General features: G+C 48.4%; 1 protein-coding gene across 3 annotated transcripts in view; it reads right to left on the bottom strand.

Moving 5' to 3' along the window:
* The window catches only part of FRMPD1 (FERM and PDZ domain containing 1), an 82,822-nt gene that overhangs the window by 21,580 nt on the left and 42,043 nt on the right, over window positions 1-19,199 (bottom strand). For 2 of the 3 annotated variants that reach the window (XM_081176080.1, XM_081176081.1), the window contains 5 exons: window positions 15,694-15,783; window positions 10,492-10,649; window positions 9,087-9,192; window positions 5,930-5,975; window positions 2,715-2,822 (listed from right to left, as the gene is read on the bottom strand). In XM_081176080.1, coding sequence (XP_081032206.1) covers window positions 2,715-2,822; window positions 5,930-5,975; window positions 9,087-9,192; window positions 10,492-10,649; window positions 15,694-15,779 — 504 coding nt within the window. In that variant the 5' untranslated portion in view covers window positions 15,780-15,783. Of the gene's footprint in view, window positions 1-2,714; window positions 2,823-5,929; window positions 5,976-9,086; window positions 9,193-10,491; window positions 10,650-15,693; window positions 15,784-19,199 lie in introns of those variants that run through there. The other variant, XM_081176082.1, reaches the window with a different exon arrangement.

Genomic DNA, 19,199 nt, shown 5'->3' with positions numbered 1-19,199 from the left:
AACCTGCTAAAATTATTTGGAAGTGTTCTTTTCCTGCACAGCCACAATGGCTGTGCTTGGAGGGATCGCCATAGGGTACAACTATGTGTCAATCTCCCCCCACCCTTAACCTTTGGGGCATGCATTCTGGGAGGTCAACAGTAGGTGGAGCCAGGGTCAACATTAAGCAGAGTCAACTGGAGTTGACTGATGGTGGGGCAGTGACCCTTTCCCCCATAGCTTATAGGGGATGCGGGTGGTACTGTGGTCTAAACCACTGAGCCTCCTGGGCTTGCCAATCAGAAGGTCGGCAGTTTGAATCCCTGCGACGGGGTGAGCTCCCGTTGCTCTGTCCCAGCTCCTGCCAACCTATCTGTTTGAAAACATACCAGTGCAAGTAGATAAATAGGTACCGCTGAGGCGGGAAGGTAAACGGCATTTCGGTCACGGTGTCCCGTTGTGCCAGAAGCAGTTTAGTCATGCTGGCCGCATGACCTGGAAAGCTGTCTGTGGACAAATGCTGGCTCCCTCAGCCTGAAAGCAGGATGAGCACCGCAACCCCCTGGTCACCTATGACTGGCTTAACCGTCCAGGGATCCTTTACCTTTTGTACCTTTACTCTAGCTCAGGGGTTGTTAACCGGGTTCCTACCGCCCACTAGTGAGCGTTTCAGGATTCTAGGTGGGCGGTAGGGGGCTCTACGGCACAAGATGAATCCTCCTTTCACCGAGCACTGAAAATTTTAACATCAAGAAAGCTGCATTAGTGGGCGGTAGGTATAAAAAGGTTGACTACGCTGTGGGTTAAACCACAGAGCCTAGGACTTGCCGATCAGAAGGTCGGCGGTTCGAATCCCCGCGACGGGTGCCTGCTCCATGTACATTCAGGCACCAAGAGGTTTTGTGATGAAAAACAAGCCTCTGTATGGGGGGGATATTTCACCCCATGGAACACCCATGGAAGAAAGTTTTCTCTTTATTCCAGAAAGTATAACCTGCTTTTCTGCAGCTGAACACAAGGCAGCTTGCAATCAGCACACACACACACACACACACACACACACACACACAAATGGACTAAATAATGTAAAACAGTTTTAGTTTCCATTTTCTACCAGAGGAAATCTTTTTTAAAAGAACAGTAAAAGGTTAATTGCCTGACTTCACTACTCTTTTACCATAGCAGGGAAATAAACTATTAAAGCAGCCCAACCCTTCTAAGAATGAGCAGTAGATTTCGTTTATTGTAGTAAGGTAAAGGGACCCCGACCATTAGGTCCAGTCGCGGATGACTCTGGGGTTGTGGCGCTCATCTCGCTTTATTGGCCGAGGGAGCCGGCGTACAGCTTCCGGGTCATGTGGCCAGCGTGACTAAGCCGCTTCTGGCAAACCAGAGCAGCTCACAGAAACGCCGTTTACCTTCCCGCCGGAGTGGTACCTATTTATCTACTTGCACTTTGACGTGCTTTTGAACTGCTAGGTTGGCAGGAGCAGGGACCGAGCAACGAGAGCTCACCCCATCGCGGGGATTCAAACCGCCGACCTTCTGATCGGCAAGTCCTAGGCTCTGTGGTTTAACCCACAGCACCACCCACGTCCCTTTCGTTTATTGTACTTGTACTCAATAAAGCTGCCTCCAGGATTTCCACTTGAAAAGCTGTGCATCTGCACAGGTTTGTTTCTTTGGTTTATTGGTGTGCACACCTCAAAGGTTTTCAAGTCAGACGTTACAGTTTTCAAGAACTAAGCTACGTTAGTAAAAAAACAGAGATTTGAATGTGCTATAAACATGCAACACCAGATGGCGCCAGAGAGCAGGAAATTTTAAAATATGATTTCCCATAGATTTTTTTTTGTTATAATCTAATTTCTGACTTATTTATAGCAGGTTTTCCCTGTGTTTATTTTAATTTTATTTTTTGGTTTTATAAACAAGAATAATGTTATAGAAATAAGTATACCAAGTTTTCTCATGTCATTTGTATATCACAAAAATAGCGTAATAAATGTGGAGTAATATTTACAACATATGGTTCATTATTAGAGGTCAGTTTTTTAAGTTATTGGTTCATGAATTGGTTTAAACAACTAGGATGAAAAGAGGGGGAAAGACGGGGAGGGGGGAATGGTAAGTGGGGTGGGGTGGGGTCGTTATGCTTCTAATCTGTTTTTCCTGTGTTTAGATCTAACCCAAGTTGGATTGAAGCTGGCGTGTGGCAGGCTGGAATGCGTCAAACTGCAGCATTTTGCAAGAAACCACAGGATAGTTCTGCAGATTAAAAAAACCTGAGCTGTGGAAACGCACAGGATTCGGAGTAAACCGTAACGGGTACACAGCCAAAGAGGGGCGCAAACAAGGAGGTTTTGGCAATACACAGAAATATATAAATTTAAAGAACTAATAAACCAGTCACAAGGCCAATAACTAGTCAGCTAAGTTAGAAGGGACCCTGAAAATAATCTAGTCCAACCCACTGCAAAACAGGAATATTCGGCTGTCCCATACAGGGATTGAACCTGTAACCTTGGTGTTATGAGCACCATGCTCTAACCAACTGAGCTATCCTTAAACTGGTTATCAGCACAACTTTCAATTCCACTAGCCCAGTGCAGGGGCAGCCAACAAGGTGCCTTCGTGATGTTAATGACTGACAACCTCCCTGCATATGTATTTTGACAATCTGACCATTGCTCCAAGGCTGTTTCTTCTGGCATAATGGCCGCGTTGGCACATACCTGAGTATGTCCGTTCACGACTACTTCCTCTGCAAAGCGGACTTTGACGGGATTCGTCTTTAGCCTGGCTCTTTTCTCGGCTGTAAGAAAGGAGGATTTAGGGCCACCCTGCAAAGACAATGGCATTGGGTTTGCAAAGTACAACACCCTGACAGCAACATGGCAAGATGACAACAAACCCTGTCGGTTCGACATCATCACGATTTTCGCAATCTCACCTAAGGAGCAGCAGCAGAAGAAGAGTTTGGATTTGATATCCCGCTTTATCACTACCCTAAGGAGTCTCAAAGCGGCTAACATTCTCCTTTTCCTTCCTCCCCCACAACAAACACTCTGTGAGGTGAGTGAGGCTGAGAGACTCCAGAGAAGTGTGACTAGCCCAAGGTCACCCAGCAGCTGCATGTGGAGGAGCGGAGACACGAACCCGGTTCACCAGATTACAAGTCTACCGCTCTTAACCACTACACCACACTGGCTCTCCCCCCACTGGTGGGGGTGGTCCGCCCCAGGTGTCATCACTGAGGGGGGTGACATTCGGTGTGCCACCCGCCCGTGACTCCCAAGCCTGCCCCGATCTGTCAGGGGAAGGGGCGGAGCTGCGCCGCTTCTCCCCTTCTCCCCTTCGTTTTGACAGCTCGGGGGAGGCTTGGGAGTCGCAGGCGGGAGGCACACCGTTGCCCCCCGCTCCCAGGCTGCTTCCTGGGGTGGGGGGGGTGTTGGGATATTCCATTTCACCTTAAGGAACAGGCATGATTGTTGTGTGTCACGTGTCTGTTTACATTCCAGCACAGTATGCTGGGAACTTCTATTTGTCTATAGCTTTTGCTTTAGCCGTTTTGCTTTGGACACGAAGGAGATCAGACATGTTTCCTTTTGCCCTGATGTATGCTGAATAAACTGCCTGTAAATATACTCACACAGCCTCTCCTGCCATTTCTGTTTGCGCAGTGTTTACTCTGCTGAGTAGCGTGCCCTAGCTTCTGAAGCTCAGGTCGCAGATTCATGCTGCACCAAGGACTGGAGTCCGCCTGGCACACCGGCCGGTGGGCTGGAGCCAGCTGGGGGCCTGCCAATTGCCCCCATTTCCTTGGTTGCATGCCAACAGCGGGAGCCTCCCCCGAGCTGTCAAAAGGAAGAGGGAAGGGAGGAAGGGTGCTGGCAAAGGGGTGCGGCTCCCTTCACTCACCCCCAGGAAGCCGCCCGCCATGGGCGGCTCGACCTCTGGGACGCACACCTCTGTGCCCCCCTGGCACTCTCACCCCGACCTCCCTGTGGGCGGCTCGCCCCGCCCCTGGGAGCACAGCATGTGTGTGGCTCCAGGTGCTGGAGTAGCTAGCTCCGCCTCTGCTATCAAGCCATTAAAAATAGTCTTGCTGGATCCGGTCAAGCGTCCATTTTGACCAGCATTCTTTCCTGCAACAGCTCTCCTGACGCCTCTGGGAACTTCACAAAGAGCACTTTAAGGACTTCCTTTTCATTTGGCTACGGCAACCCAACGCAGAGAAATGGTAGCCTAATGATCTGTTGTTGTTGCTGTTTTAAAAAACTGCTTGCAGGGAGGGGGCGAATCAGAAATGGAGAAATGTGTGGAGTGGGAGACAACGCTTTCGCTCTTTGAATTGCTCCAGATTTATCGACTGAATGTGCATCCGCACCCAGAAATAAATAAATAAGTGGCTTACAAAACAAAACAAAACAAAACAAAACAAAACAAAACAAAACCATGCTCAAAATGTGAAATGTCATCATTAAAACCCACCAAAAAGCTAGGGCAATATCCAAGTTAAAATGGAGACAGAGTAAAACAGATCAGATTGAATGGATTATTGCAGTAACCTGCAGTTTCTATAAGGGTCTGCATTTAAAGCAGGTGAATAAATGAGCAAATTGAGTGAATTTGGATATGCAGAGGAGATTAAAAATAAATTTAAGGAACGGCAAAAAGAGGGGGAAGGAAGTCCAGTTTTGAAATGTTAAAATGATTGTAAAATTAGGGAAATGTATAAAACTAGTGAAATGTATACACTTGAAAAGTATAAATAAAATTTGAAAAGCTGGAAACCCCCCCACCCCAAATAGCTCAGATTTAAAACACAATGAAAACATCAGAGCGAATGAGAAAGTCTTCACTGGGCACCAAAGTGGACCCCACTCATATGGCTGTTCTCACGGGAGGGTTCCAAATGCAGGAAAACATATTTGGAGAGTGATTTGGAACGGGGAAACAGCAGGAGGGCAAGGGTTAAGCACCACCTCGTGCCTGCTTTTCTTTACCCACTAGCTGCCCCCTGGAAGCAGCTTATCTTTATCTTGACAGGCTGTCAACAGGATACGGTCACACACGTTGGCATGCAATGGGTGGTCAACCCTCTGTCCATAACGCTGCACTAATGCCAGGATGGCAGCAACAGTAGGGTGAGGGCATAATGTCCGCCACTGATGTGTGTGGCCTCTCCAGAGCTGCAAAAAGTGTTACGGAAAAGCAGCAATGCGAGAGCGAGCTGCAAGTTGCTGGAATGCAAAACAGGATGTTGATGTTTGGGACTGTACCATGGGAACAAAGGGACAGTCTATTCACTGTGCTGAGCACCGGATGTTAGCTCAGAGTGTCATCTGACCTGTACTGGAAGTACAGGGGTGGAGTTATTATCTCTCTACTGTTGGTGTCTGATGAGTACAGACGCGTTTCTCTGTACTGCTGCAAGGACAGAAATAAAGACATGTAAATACATTTCTGTCTGTCTCTGTCCCCTCCCTGGGGGAGGCAGGGAGGAGGGAAGAGTGGTGTGTTCTTCTCACGCTTGAGGAGGATCGCCGATAGTGACCTAGCCTGTATCCTGCCGGGAGACGGAGACGGGGAGGTCAACAAGGATCTTAAGCCGAGTGCCTGGAGAGTGGCCAGATTCCTCTGATAAGGCTTAAGAATCCGACATGCAATGGGTGGTCAACCCTCTGTCCATAACGCTGCACTAATGCCAGGATGGCAGCAACAGTAGGGTGAGGGCAAAATGTCTGCCACTGATGTGTGTGGCCTCTCCAGAGCTGCAAAAAGCACATGTTCCCTAGTCTCAGGGACATCTCCCCCTACCCATCCTTTGTAACTCTTAAGATTACCTCCGGGAGCATCTCGTTTGCGCACACCCATCAGGAGGCCAAACCCTGACCCCCCCCCCAGGGAGCATTTCAAACCCCAGTGGTGCATGAAGGCAATTTACCGAGGTGCATCGGAGAACTGTAAACTGGAGAGTGTCTTCTGATTCCCTGTAAGGCAAAAAAAGAAAAGAAAATGAAAATATATAACAGCTGTTTCCACAAGGGAGATAATACATACCCTGGATAGTAGCAAAACTACCTTTTATCTAAAGACGTACTACAGTGGTACCTTGGGTTAGATACGCTTCAGGTTAGGTACGCTTCAGGTTACAGACTCTGTTAACCCAGAAATAGTGCTTCAGGTTAAGAACTTTGCTTCAGGGTGAGAACAGAAATCGTGCTCCAGCGGCGTGGCAGCAGCAGGAGGCCCCATTAGTTAAAGTGGTGCTTCAGGTTAAGAACAGTTTTAGGTTAAGATGGACCTCTGGAACGAATTAAGTACTTAACCCGAGGTACCACTGTATGAGTTACTGACTTCACCCAGACCCCATTGCTTTCAGTACCACTTATACACATTGGTAAAAGGTAAAAAGGTAAAGGACCCCTGGATGGTTAAGTCCAGTCAAAGGCGACTATGGGGTTGTGGTGCTCATCTCGCTTTCAGGCTGCTGGCGTTTGTCCACAGACAGCTTTCTAGGTCATGTGGCCAGCATGACTAAACTGCGTCTGGTGCAACGGGACACCGGGAAGGAAACCAGAGTGCACAGAAATGCCATTTACTTTCCTGCCGCAGTGGTGCCTGTTTATCTACTTGCACTGGTGTGCTTTCAAACTGCTAGGTTGGCAGGAGCTGGGACCGAGCAATGGGAGCTCACCCTGCTGCGGGGATTCGAACCACCGACCTTCCGATCGTAAAGTCCAAGAGGCTCAGTGTTTTAGACCATCAGTACCACACAGATGACACCCAAGTCACCTCTATCACTCTACTTTTAAACTGTCTTCCTCATTCAAGTCCTGCATCTCCAACTGTCTCCCCAATATTCCTGTCTGGATGCTTCACTGCCATCTCAAACACCATATGACTTGGACAGTGGTACCTCGGGTTACATACGCTTCAGGTTACAGACTCCGCTAACCCAGAAATATTACCTTGGGTTAAGAACTTTGCTTCAGGATGAGAACAGAAATTGTGCTCCGGCGGAGCGGCAGCAGCAGGAGGCCCCATTAGCTAAAGTGGTGCTTCAGGTTAAGAACGGACCTCCGGAATGAATTAAGTACTTAACCCGAGGTACCACTGTATTCTGTAAAGTGCCATGTGTCAGGTATGCGTGCAGAGGCCAGGCCCTGTGACCAGGATTGGGGCCTTCCTAAGTTTGTTCTGAAGAGGCAAGGTGCGGCCCCACAGTTGAGGCCAACTGGTAACTCACAGCACCTGGTGGCAAGAGCTGGGAAGGGATATAAGGTCAGCTTTTCCCTTCAGCTCTTTGCCACCGCAACATGTTCCCTGCCTTGCTGGGTTTGGTTCCTTGACTCCTTGCTTCTTGGTCCTCAGACCCTTGACTTCATGACTCCTTGCTTCCTGACCCTCGGACCTTAGCTTCTTGACTCCCAGCTCTCCTGGTTTCCTGACTCCTGGTTTCCTGACTAGCATCTAGATCAAGGGAAGTAATAGTGCCACTGTATTCTGCTCTGGTCAGACCTCACCTGGAGTACTGTGTCCAGTTCTGGGCACCACAGTTCAAGAAGGACACTGACAAACTGGAACGTGTCCAGAGGAGGGCAACCAAAATGGTCAAAGGCCTGGAAACGATGCCTTATGAGGAACGGCTAACAGAGCTGGGCATGTTTAGCCTGGAGAAGAGGAGGTTAAGGGGTGATATGATAGCCATGTTCAAATATATAAAAGGATGTCACATAGAGGAGGGAGAAAGGTTGTTTTCTGCTGCTCCAGAGAAGCGGACACGGAGCAATGGATCCAAACTACAAGAAAGAAGATTCCACCTAAACATTAGGAAGAACTTCCTGACAGTAAGAGCTGTTTGACAGTGGAATTTGCTGCCAAGGAGTGTGGTGGAGTCTCCTTCTTTGGAGGTCTTTAAGCAGAGGCTTGACAACCATATGTCAGGAGTGCTCTGATGGTGTTTCCTGCTTGGCAGGGGGTTGGACTCGATGGCCCTTGTGGTCTCTTCCAACTCTATGATTCTATGATTCTATGACTCCTGGCTTCTGGACCCCTGTTCCTGTTCCCACCCCACCATCTTGCCCCCAGTCCTGACATCCCCTGCCAGGACTTCGATCACCCGTGAACCGGACCGTGACACCATGGGACTTCAGAAATAAGTAACTCTTGATTGAACATGGTTAGGAGATGCCACAGAAAAATTTGGATCCTCCTTGGGATACCCAAACCCTGTCTAAGCTAGCACAAATCTCTGGTGAGAACCTAAGCTGTCCTTCTCCCTACCAGAAAAGAATGGCAGATTAAGTTGATGGATTATGCCGAAATGGCAAAAACTGACCGGAAGAATCAGAAATCAGGAAGACCAAAATTGTAATCAGGAATGGGGGAAATTTATAGGTAAAGGTAAAGGGACCCCTGACCATTAGGTCCAGCCGTGACCGACTCTGGGGTTGCGGAGCTCATCTTGCTTTATTGGCCGAGGGAGCCGGGGCACAGCTTCCGGGTCATGTGGCCAGCATGACTAAGCAGTTTCTGGCGAACCAGAGCAGCGCACGGAAACGCCGTTTACCTTCCTGCCGGAGTGGTACCTATTGATCTACTTGCACTTTGACGTGCTTTCGAACGGCTAGGTTGGCAGGAGCTGGGACCGAGCAATGGGAGCTCACCCCGTGGCGGGGATTCGAACCACCGACCTTCTGATCGGCAAGTCCTAGGCTCTGTGGCTTAACCCACAGCGCCACCCATGTCCCTAAAGGGAAATTTATAATTTACCTTAAAAACCATTGTAAACAGTTAAAATCGTTAGTAGGATTGGAATAACACTTGCAGTTTAATGGTGAATTTTGGACATGAGATGTAAAAGATTTGGATGTTTATAAAAGATGCAGGAGGAAATGATTAACAATAGGACCCACAAAAGGGAGGAAGGAAGTCCAGGAGATTCTTTGGAATCTTGTTTTTATGTTGTATATGCGATTGTAAAACTTTAATCTGAAAAATCAAATAAATGAATTTATATATATAAAAAGAGAGAACCTAAGCTTTTCCTGGAGCCCAGCTGCATTATCTAATGCTTTGGGCATGTTCACGCATAGCACCTTAAAAGAGCGGTTGCTTGTTCCCCGGTAACGTCCTCTTCAGCTGCTTTGTTGTTTATTGCAATGATGTGATCCCCCGGCAAAAGCTTCCCGTCAGCGGTGCTGCCTGTAAAATGTCAGGGCCTTGTTAGGGACAAATTATCTCTCCGGGTTTACTAAATCAACTTGAATTGCAGAAAGCTGGAGCCTCACTTCAGACATCTTACAACATGAAAATACAAACCAAAGTTACCCAAAGAGCCGTAACTGCACCATTGAGTGACTCCATCCCACCATAGTCAGCTCAGGAAGGAATGGTAGTGCTCCTCCTCATAAGCAGGAGATGAGTCATGCTGGCTATGTCCCCCTCTTGCTGCAACAAGCTCCCCTCTCCTCGGTCTCCCAGAACCAGAAGAGGTATGAAGGGAGAGGAGCAGAGACAGGCACATCGGTGTAGTCTCAGATTGCTTGGGAAGGACCCGGGAAGGAGGAGATTCAGGCAGTGATGTGAAGCTAGGGACCTTCAGTCTTCACAACTGTGACATAGAGGCAAGACCTATGATGAAGAGTTGCTGTTCCCAAAAGTGGAAAGTAGTAGTCCCAGCAAAGGAAGAATGATACAAAAACTTATGGAATATACAAAAATGGCCAGAAGAATAAGAAATAAAGATAACAAACTTTTTATAAACGAATGGAAATGGTTTATTGAATATTTACAGATAAACTGTAAACAGATAAAAACATTGGCAAGATTATTGTAATAACCTGCAGCTATATAAGTGTGTGTGTGTGTGTATGAACATATATATATACGAACAGCTTTTACCAAAGGTGTCATGGACTTTGAAGACACTCGAACTCAGAACGCAAGGCAGAAACATGTTAAGAGGATGGCATGCTTGGCAAATCCATACCATGATCAACTCCCACCCGGGAACCAATGTCCCCATTGTGGAAGGACGTATGCTTCCAGAATTGGCCTCCACAGTCACTTACGGACTCATTGTTAAAACCGTGTTTATGGAAGACAATCTTACTCGGCTACGAGTGATCGCCAAAAAAGAAAGAAGAATATATGAATGATAAATAAATGAGTAAGTTAAGTTATTTTGGATATGCAGAGGAAATGGAAAATAAATTTAAGGAACTGCAGAAAGGGGGGGGGAGGAAGTCAAGTTTTAAAATGTCAAAATGAATGTAACATCAGTGAAATGTATGTATCTGAAAAGTTTAAATAATTTGCTGTGCTCATTAGACCTGGCGCTCCTGAGTAGACCTTGTTCCTTCGAATAAAGAGTTAACTTTGCCTACTCTGTGTGATTCATTCCTGCCACCCACCCCACTGCCCTGTCATCATTGCATGTTATTTGGTGTTACCTTAGAGAGATATCACAGTCCCCATGTGGGACGAGAAAGGCATCCCTACCTGCAGCAACCGAGGTGATAAGAAGGGGAATATTCTGGGAAACTTCAAAGCCATAATGTCCAAGTAGCACATCTTTTTGGACCTCCACTGTGAGCTTCACGCGAGTTGGAGGCTGATTATTGCTGTCCGATGCTCTGTCACCCACTGACGCTCTCCCCCTGCAAAAAAAAAATTATATAAGAAAAATGCTTAAGAAAGTTGTTCATAGGAATTGATATATAATGAATTGGGGGAAAAATGTTTAACATAACTTTTGTTAAAAAAAACAGAAGCTTTTTTTATTAGGAATTATAGGTGCAGAATTACCAAAAGATAAGAAATTTATTTTTATGTATGTGGCGAAAGCAGCACAGATGCTCTCAGCCCAGAGATGGAAAGAAGACAAAGATGAATGGCAGACCAAGTTGATGGAATATGCCAAAATGGCAAAAATGATGGGAAAGATCAGAAATCAGGAAGACCAAATCTTTATTAAGGACTGGGATGACTTTGAAACATATTTGAGAGATCACTGTAAACGGTTAAAATCAGTAGCAGGAATATAAAAAACACTTGAAAAGAAATGTGGGCTTTGGATATTATGGACATTTATTATTAAGTAGATTACAGTAAATTGGATATTATGGACATTTATTATTACAGTAGATAGATTACAGGAAAAGATGCAGGAACAAAATTATAAAAATGGAATCCATGGAGGGGTAGATGGAGGTCTGAAGGTTTGAGATAAACTTTTGTGTTCTTTGTTGTTGTTTGTTTGTTTGAATTGATATGTTTGTTATGTATAACTAATTATGTAAAATTAAATAAATAAATTTATATATGAAAAAGAAGGTTGTCCATAGGTATGCAGGAAGGTATCCTTTTCCATCCCACTCTGTAGTCCTTTTAATTCTGTTGGGAGCCGCCCAGAGTGGCTGGGGAAACCCAGCCAGATGGGCAGGGTATAAATAAAATAAATAAGTATAAATACTTTCCGGTGCATTTTTGTGTCACTTTCCATATTGCAGGAAGTCTGATCTTTTTGGAGAACTGAGTCTATTGCACAGGGCCTCCCAATCGACTAGAAATTCGCAACCTGAATTTGCTAGGACGTTATTGATTCCTTCCTGAAAATAGCAACAGTCTGGAAGTGTCTGTCATGGACTGGCTGGACACAGAGGAATGGTGAGAGGCACAAACTGGGGTACCCCCAAGAGAAAAGGCTCAGCTCTCCAGGGTTTCAGACAGGGCTCTCTCCCAGATGTACCCAGAGACACTGGGGGTGGAACCTGAAATCTTCTGTATGCAAGGCAGATTCTCCACCACTGAACACCTTGATGGGCAAGAAATCAAATACAACAACAATAGTAATTTTGTTATTTATACCCCGCTCATCTGGCTGGGCTTCCCCAGTCACTCTGGGCAGTTCCCAACAGAATATTAAAAACACAGTAAAACATCAAACATTAAAAACTTCCTTAAACAGGGTTTTCTTCAGATGTCTTCTAAAAGTCAGATAGTTGTTTATTTCCTTGACATCTGAAGGGAGTGTGTTCCACAAGGTGGGCATCACCACCGAGAAGGCCCTCTGCCTGGTTCCCTGTAACCTCCCTGCTCGCAGTGAGGGAACCACCAGAAGGCCCTCGGAGCTGGACCTCAGTGTCCAGGCTAAATAATGGGGGTGAAGATGCTCCTTCAGGTATACTGGGCTGAGACCATTTAGGGCTTTAAAGGTCAGCACCAACACTTTGAATCGTGCTCGGAAATGTACTGGGAGCCAATGTAGGTCTTTCAGGGCTGGTGTTATATGGCGGCCACTCCCAGTCACTAGTCTGGCTGCCGCATTCTGGATTAGTTGTACAGTGAGTATAAGTAATGGCAATGACAACAATGTGCAGGCATTGGGGCATAACATTTTTCTTTTTTTTCTGCCAGAAGGACAGCAGCTGTGGGAGGGGACATGACTCTGTTCCTGCTTCAGGTGGGCAACACCAGGATGATGTCACAAAAGCCACTGTCTGCATCAGAAAATGTCAGGATGAGGTCACAGCCTTTGTTCTCCAGGCAGGCAGCCTGGGAGCCCAAAGAGAGAGACAGCGGCAAGGAAGGAAGGGGTAGAGTTGGCAGGCAAGTTGTTTCAGCCATTCTAGGACTTCTGCTTACAGCAAGTGCCCTGGGCAGCCAGGGAGGGAGGGAGGAGAGGCTGGCATGAAAAGAAGCGGAGATAATGGAAGTAGGCACAGGAATGTTGGCAGCACTCCGGGTATCGCAGGGTGACAACTTCCAGAGCTTGCCAGGACGTAGCATAGTTTAAGTGGCAGACGGGCAGAAAGAATAGTAAGCACTTGGCATGGCAGCGTGGATAGATTAAGGCTCCAGCTTTCAGCATATGCCTCAGAGAGGGCAAAGAAGGTGAGAGAGAAATCAGAGAGCAACAGTGTTGAGTGGAGCAATTGCAGGAGGCAGAGGCTGGCATTTTCTGAGACCACACAGCCTGGTGTGTGTGAGAGAGAAAGGCAGGCGGGCAGACCAGGAACAGAAGGATATGTGAGAAGAGGTGTGATGGCCTGTGATTCGGACTCGGAGGCTGAACTTGAGGGATCCCAGCCTGCACAGGAGTCCCCGCCTCTAGAACCAGCTGAGCCGGGGCTGAAGGGTCCTCACCTGTGCTGGATCCTCAGGTGCAGGCACCAGCTGAGTCTGCTCTAGCTCCTCAGGTGATGGAGGACCCATTGCCTGCAGGTGCTCCACTCTCAGCCCCATCAGGGGAAGAGGAGGTTGCCTCTGGGTCCGGTCACCCTCCAGCCCCTCCTGAGCTGCAGAGGCTCAGGGCAGAGAGGCGGAGGGAACGAAGTTCCCGCAGGAGGAGTGCTCGCCTCCAGGCCAGGAGAGGCGAGTCACCTGTGGACCGGGGCCGCCCTATGCCTCGGGGCAAATAAAAGCCAGCCAGCCCCAGTCCCAGGTTGCGGGAGCAACATTGTTGGTAGCCTGTTCCTGCCTGCACCCTGTCCTGATCTTCTGCCAGAGTTCCTGACCTCACCCGACTCCCTGCCTTAGACACAGCTTCAGCTTTGGCAAGCAGCCTCCATGCTGCACCCTCGACCTCGGACTGGACTCAGACCTCGCCACATGGTTAACCCTCGGGACCAGCGCAAGAGGAGAATAAAGAGAAGACTGGCAGGGGAAACCAGGATTTGGACAGGAAGTGGTGGGGGGAGTGTGTGTATGTGTCAGTGGACTGCCATTGGAACAGGGAAGGAAAGCAGAGGGGCAGTTGGGTTACAGGGAACCTCCGAAAATCTTGCGAAGCAGTTCCTTTTTCTGTGGTGGGGAAAGCCACACCTCCAGTGAGGAAGAGGGAAAGGGACCAGAGGATGCTGCTGGGAGCCTCAGCACCACTCCAGGAGGGAAGCACTGGGTGCCGGGAGCCACCCAAGAGCCAACCCATCAACTCCCCAGCTCAGCTTTCCATAACCAGAGGCAGGCAGCAGGGACCATACACTCTCCACCTTAGAGCAGATTTATGCCACAAGGTGCCATAGGAAGGCACTGGACATAGTAAAAGATCCATCGCATCCTGGTCACTGTCTCTTCGAGCTCTTGCCGCCGGGACGGAGATACAGGTCGATGAAGACAAGAACGAGCCGTCTTAAGAACAGCTTCTTCTCCAGAGCGATCTCGGCCCTGAATGGGAAGCCCGGACTTTGAAAGTCATCTAATCTCCCTTGCTGTATTATACTGTATTGTTTAATTAGTGTTTTTATGGAGCAGTCAAGTAATTTCGTTGTCCCCGATGGGGGCAATGACAATAAAGATATTGTTACAGGTAGGTAGCCGTGTTGGTCTGCCATAGTCAAAATAAAAAAAATCCTTCCAGTAGCACCTTAAAGACCAACTAAGTTAGTTCTTGGTATGAGCTTTCGTGTGCATGCACACTTCTTCAGATACCACATGAAAGCTCATACCAAGAACTAACTTAGTTGGTCTTTAAGGTGCTACTGGAAGGAATTTTTTTATTTTGAATAAAGATATTATTATTATTATTACATGCTGAGGTTCATCACCACCCAGAGAAGGCAGGTGGGATGATTGGGATCCATTGAGAGAGATAGCTGTTTCACAGCCTCTCTCAACAGCACCCTCCCGACTTTACGTGGTTTCACATATACGTGCAGAGTCCAGGTACATAATCCTTTTGTGGGGAGACGCCTGTTTCCAACCATCTATTAGAATGCGTTATACGTAGGGCTGCCTCTGAAGACGGTTCGGAAACTTCAGCTGGTGCAGAATTCAGCGGCCAGGTTGCTCACCAGAGCAAGATGGTCTGAGCATATTACACTGATCCCGGTCTGTCTGCACTGGCTACCAATTAGTTTCTGGGCCCAATTCAAAGTGCTGGTTTTGACCTATAAAGCCTTAAACGGCTCAGGACCACAATACCTCAAGGACCGCCTCTTTCCATATGAACCTACCCGGACCCCGAGATCATCTTCTGAGGCCCTCCTTCATGTGCCACCTTCTTGAGCGGTCCAGAGAGTGGCAACACGAGAACAGGGCCTTCTCTGCAGTGGCTCCCCATCTCTGGAATACTCTCCCCAGGGAAGTTTGCCAGGCCCCTTCATTATACACTTTTAGGCAGCAGACAAAAACGTTTCTCTTTAACCAGGCCTTTGGTTGATCTAATTTACATTACTTTTAAAATGTTTTTTTTTCTGGGGCTGGCTGGCTATTGGGTTGCTGTTTTTATTTTTATTAGGTATTTTTGTGGTTTTATATATTGATCTTATTCCGTGAACCACCCTGAGACCCCCAGGTACAGGGCGGTATATAAATTCAATCCAATCAATCAATCAATCAATCAATCAATCGAACACAATAAAATTAACTCAACATATCACCAAGTAATAATTAAACAGAAATCTACTCTTAATCACAACAAATAATTACTAAACTATAATCAATAACAACAACAGCAGGTTGCAATGCATAAAATGCTACAATTGAGGGTAAAAATTGAGGGTGTTTGCCACTTGCATAGTGAAGGACTGCCGTAGGAATATCAGCAGAGGGTCTGGTAATAGGTACTGCTTGCCATAACTACCACCTGAGGCCCAAGTGACAAGAGGAGGTACAAGAAATCACCCACTTCCAAACTATGCCCCTATGAAACTAGGGTATCCCACATCCCCCCTTTTAATGACATTTCCTTAAAATACTTACCTGGCTGCATGATCCCGTGACCGCCGCAGCCATTTGGCTACCATCTGCTCTATCCGACGTGCCTTGCGTGTCTCCAGATCTTCCATTTACCTGTGCAAGAAACATGCCATCCCTATTATTATTATTATTATTATTATTATTATTATTATTATTATTATTATACCACCCTATACCCAGGGGTCTCAGGGCAGTTCACAGAATAAAATCAAGATATAAAACCACAAAATACCTAATAAAAATAAAAACAACTCAATAGCCCCCACCCCCCAAAGAACCACATTTTAAAAGGACACAGGGTGTCTTTATCAGATGACAAGAATCATTGGATTTTCTCCAAGAAGGTTCACTTTTGGAGTCTTCAGACAAGGAGACCCCACATTCCTTTCTGTTACAGAAATATTCTTCATGTGCAAGGTTTTGTTAAGAGTTATTACTAAGACGTATCTCTGTAAACCTAAAAGCAGAAGTTATCGGTGTGTAGATAATGAGTTCCAAACTCTTTTTAAAGGTAGGCATGCATAAAGTAATTTGGAAACATGGGAGGGAGAAAGCAATCTTTTTCTAAGAATGATCTCTAACTAGGGAGCCAGTGTGTTGAGTTTGAGCTGAGGGAGACTGGATTTACCGTATTTTTCGCCCCATAAGACGCACTTTTCCCCCTCCAAAAATGAAGGGGAAATCGGGGTGCGTCTTATGGGGCGAATGCCTGCAAGCCTCGCGCGCCCGGCAGGAGGTCCGACCGGGTGCGCGAGGCTTGGGGCGGCAGCCTGTCGCCCGAAGCACGGGGAGCCCTCTGGAGGGCTCCCCCTGCTTCGGGCGAGTGTCTGCAAGCCTCGCGCACCCGGCAGGAGGTCCCGCTGGGTGCGCGAGGCTTGGGGCGGCAGCGGACTGCTTGCGCGCACCTAGAAGCTTGGGGCGGGCTGAGCTCAGCTGGCCCCAAGCTTCTAGGTGCGCGCAAGCAGTCCGCTGCCGCCCCAAGCCTCGCGCACCCGGCGGGACCTCCTGCCGGGTGCGGGAGGCTTGGGGCGGCAGCGGACTGCTTGCCGGCATGCAGAAGCTTGGGGCGTGCTGAGCTCAGCACGCCCCAAGCTTCTAGGTGCGCGCAAGCAGTCCGCTGCCGCCCCAAGCCTTGCGCACCCGGCGGGACCTCCTGCCGGGTGCGGGAAGCTTGGGGCGGCAGCGGACTGCTTGCCGGCATGCAGAAGCTTGGGGCGTGCTGAGCTCAGCACGCCCCAAGCTTCTAGGTGCGCGCAAGCAGTCCGCTGCCGCCCCAAGCCTTGCGCACCCGGCGGGACCTCCTGCCGGGTGCGGGAGGCTTGGGGCGGCAGCGGACTGCTTGCCGGCATGCAGAAGCTTGGGGCGTGCTGAGCTCAGCACGCCCCAAGCTTCTAGGTGCGCGCAAGCAGTCCGCTGCCGCCCCAAGCCTTGCGCACCCAGCGGGACCTCCTGCCGGGTGCGGGAGGCTTGGGGCGGCAGCGGACTGCTTGCCGGCACGCAGAAGCTTGGGGCGCGCTGACCTCAGCTTGCCCCAAGCTTCTGGATTAGCGCAGCGCACCTGGGGGGAAAATAATTTTTTTCCCCTTTATTTCCCCCCCTAAAATCTAGGTGCGTCTTATGGGCCGGTGCGTCTTATGGGGCGAAAAATACGGTAAATAATTATTTCAGCCAAAACGCTTAGGCCCCATCTGCACTATACGTCCAAAGCAGTATCACATCACTTTAAACAGCCATGGTCTTCTGCAAAGAATCATGGGAACTGTAGTTTGCCAAGGGTGCTGAGAGTTGTTAGGAGACCCCTCTTCCCATCACGGAACTACATATCCCAGAGTTCCCTGGGAAGAGGTAATCTGAGGCCACAGTCCCTACAGATTTGCTTGAAGGAGGGTTCAGGGTCCAGTTCTACAGCAAGGATAGGGAACCCATGGCTCATAACAACAACAACAACAACAGTTTATTATTTATACCGTATCCATCTGGCTGGACTTCCCCAGCCACTCTGGGCAGCTCCCAACAGAATATTAAAAACACGATAAAACATCAAACATTAAAAACTTCCCTAAACAGGGCTGCCTTCGGATGTCTTCTAAAAGTCAGATAGTTGTTTATTTCCTTGGCATCTGATGGGAGGGCGTTCCACAGGGCAGGTGCCACCACCGAGAAGGCCCTCTGCCTGGTTCCCTGTGGCCTCACTTCTCACAGTGAGGGAACCACCAGAAGGCCCTCAGAGCTGGACCTCAGTGTCTGGGCTGAAGGATGGGGGTGGAGACGCTCCTTCAGGTATACTTCAGATATTGTTGGACCTAAACTCCCATCCTCCCTGACCACTGGTCATATTGACTTGGTCTGGTGGGAGTTGAAGTACAGTTGCACTCAGAGGAAACCTGCAACCGTTTTTCTATTGCTGGTTAGCATCTGATCAAGTTCAGCTTAGATCCTGGTGGTCCCAAAAGCTGGCTAGAACAAGGCAAGCATGAGAGCGAAGGGGAGAGGAGTATAATCCGGAGAAAAACTGCTGGATGTTAATTTCCTCAGGTCTTTATTATGAATGTCTAAGATGCATTGCAGGATGGTACTTCAGGAGACCAAAACCCAGAGGGGAAAGTTTTACGAAGGCAACAGTGGCGATCACGGGCAAAGTATTTGTTCTCCATAAATATGCATACATCCAGGAAGGTTGAAAATGTTCCAGGAAGGTTGAAAATGTTCTTTGCTGGGATGTCTTACGAGAGAGAACAAGTTCTTTGATGAGTGTTCAGTATGGAAACATACACTGTGTCCTGGGTGCATGAAGAGACCGTAATGGAAACAAAGCCCATTGCTGCTTTGAAAACTCTAGCTAATTAGAGAAATTGGCTGACCCAAGGAGAGAACTGACGGCTCCGCTATGGGGTGGCTGTCTCAGGTGGGTCATTAAGGCTGCAGATGGGAAGACAGACAGATCGGACTCAAAGAGTCTGCCAGGAAACTACTTGCAAAACCCATACTGAATTGAATGGGCAGCTTGCAAGACTCACACTTGGCTAGTTATCATGAAGCAAGCATTACCCCCTGCTCTTGATTGAGACTGTGTGATGGCCTGGGATTCGGGCTCGGGCTCGGAACCAGAGGAGACTCAGTCTGCACCGGATCCTTTGCCTCAGGCATCATCTGAACCTAGTCTGGGGCCTGATCCCGAAGAGTCCCAGTCTGCACAAGTTCCCCTGAAACAAACTCCAGCTGGCCCGAGTCAGGGGCCGGAGCCTGCCCTGGCTCCAGATGCAGGGATGACCTCGTTGCCTTCAGCTGAGCAACCACTTACAGCTGCTCCACTACCGGTTGGGTCAGGGGAGACTGAGGTGACCCCTGGGTCTAGTAACCCACCGATGTCTCCCGAGCTGCAGAGACTAAGGTCTGAGAGAAGGAGAGACCTGAGTACTCGCAGGAGGAGTGCTCGCCTTCGGGCGAAACGGAGGTGAGTGGCCAGGGGATCAGGACCGGCCGTTACCCTGACAAAGATAAAAGGCTGT

Source organism: Podarcis bocagei (genome assembly GCF_964188305.1).
Source record: "Podarcis bocagei genome assembly, chromosome: 17".
In the NCBI taxonomy this organism is placed as follows: Eukaryota; Metazoa; Chordata; class Lepidosauria; order Squamata; family Lacertidae; genus Podarcis; species Podarcis bocagei.
The sequence above is the reverse complement of the archived record's forward strand: the minus strand, read 5'-3'. Positions and strand labels throughout refer to the sequence as shown.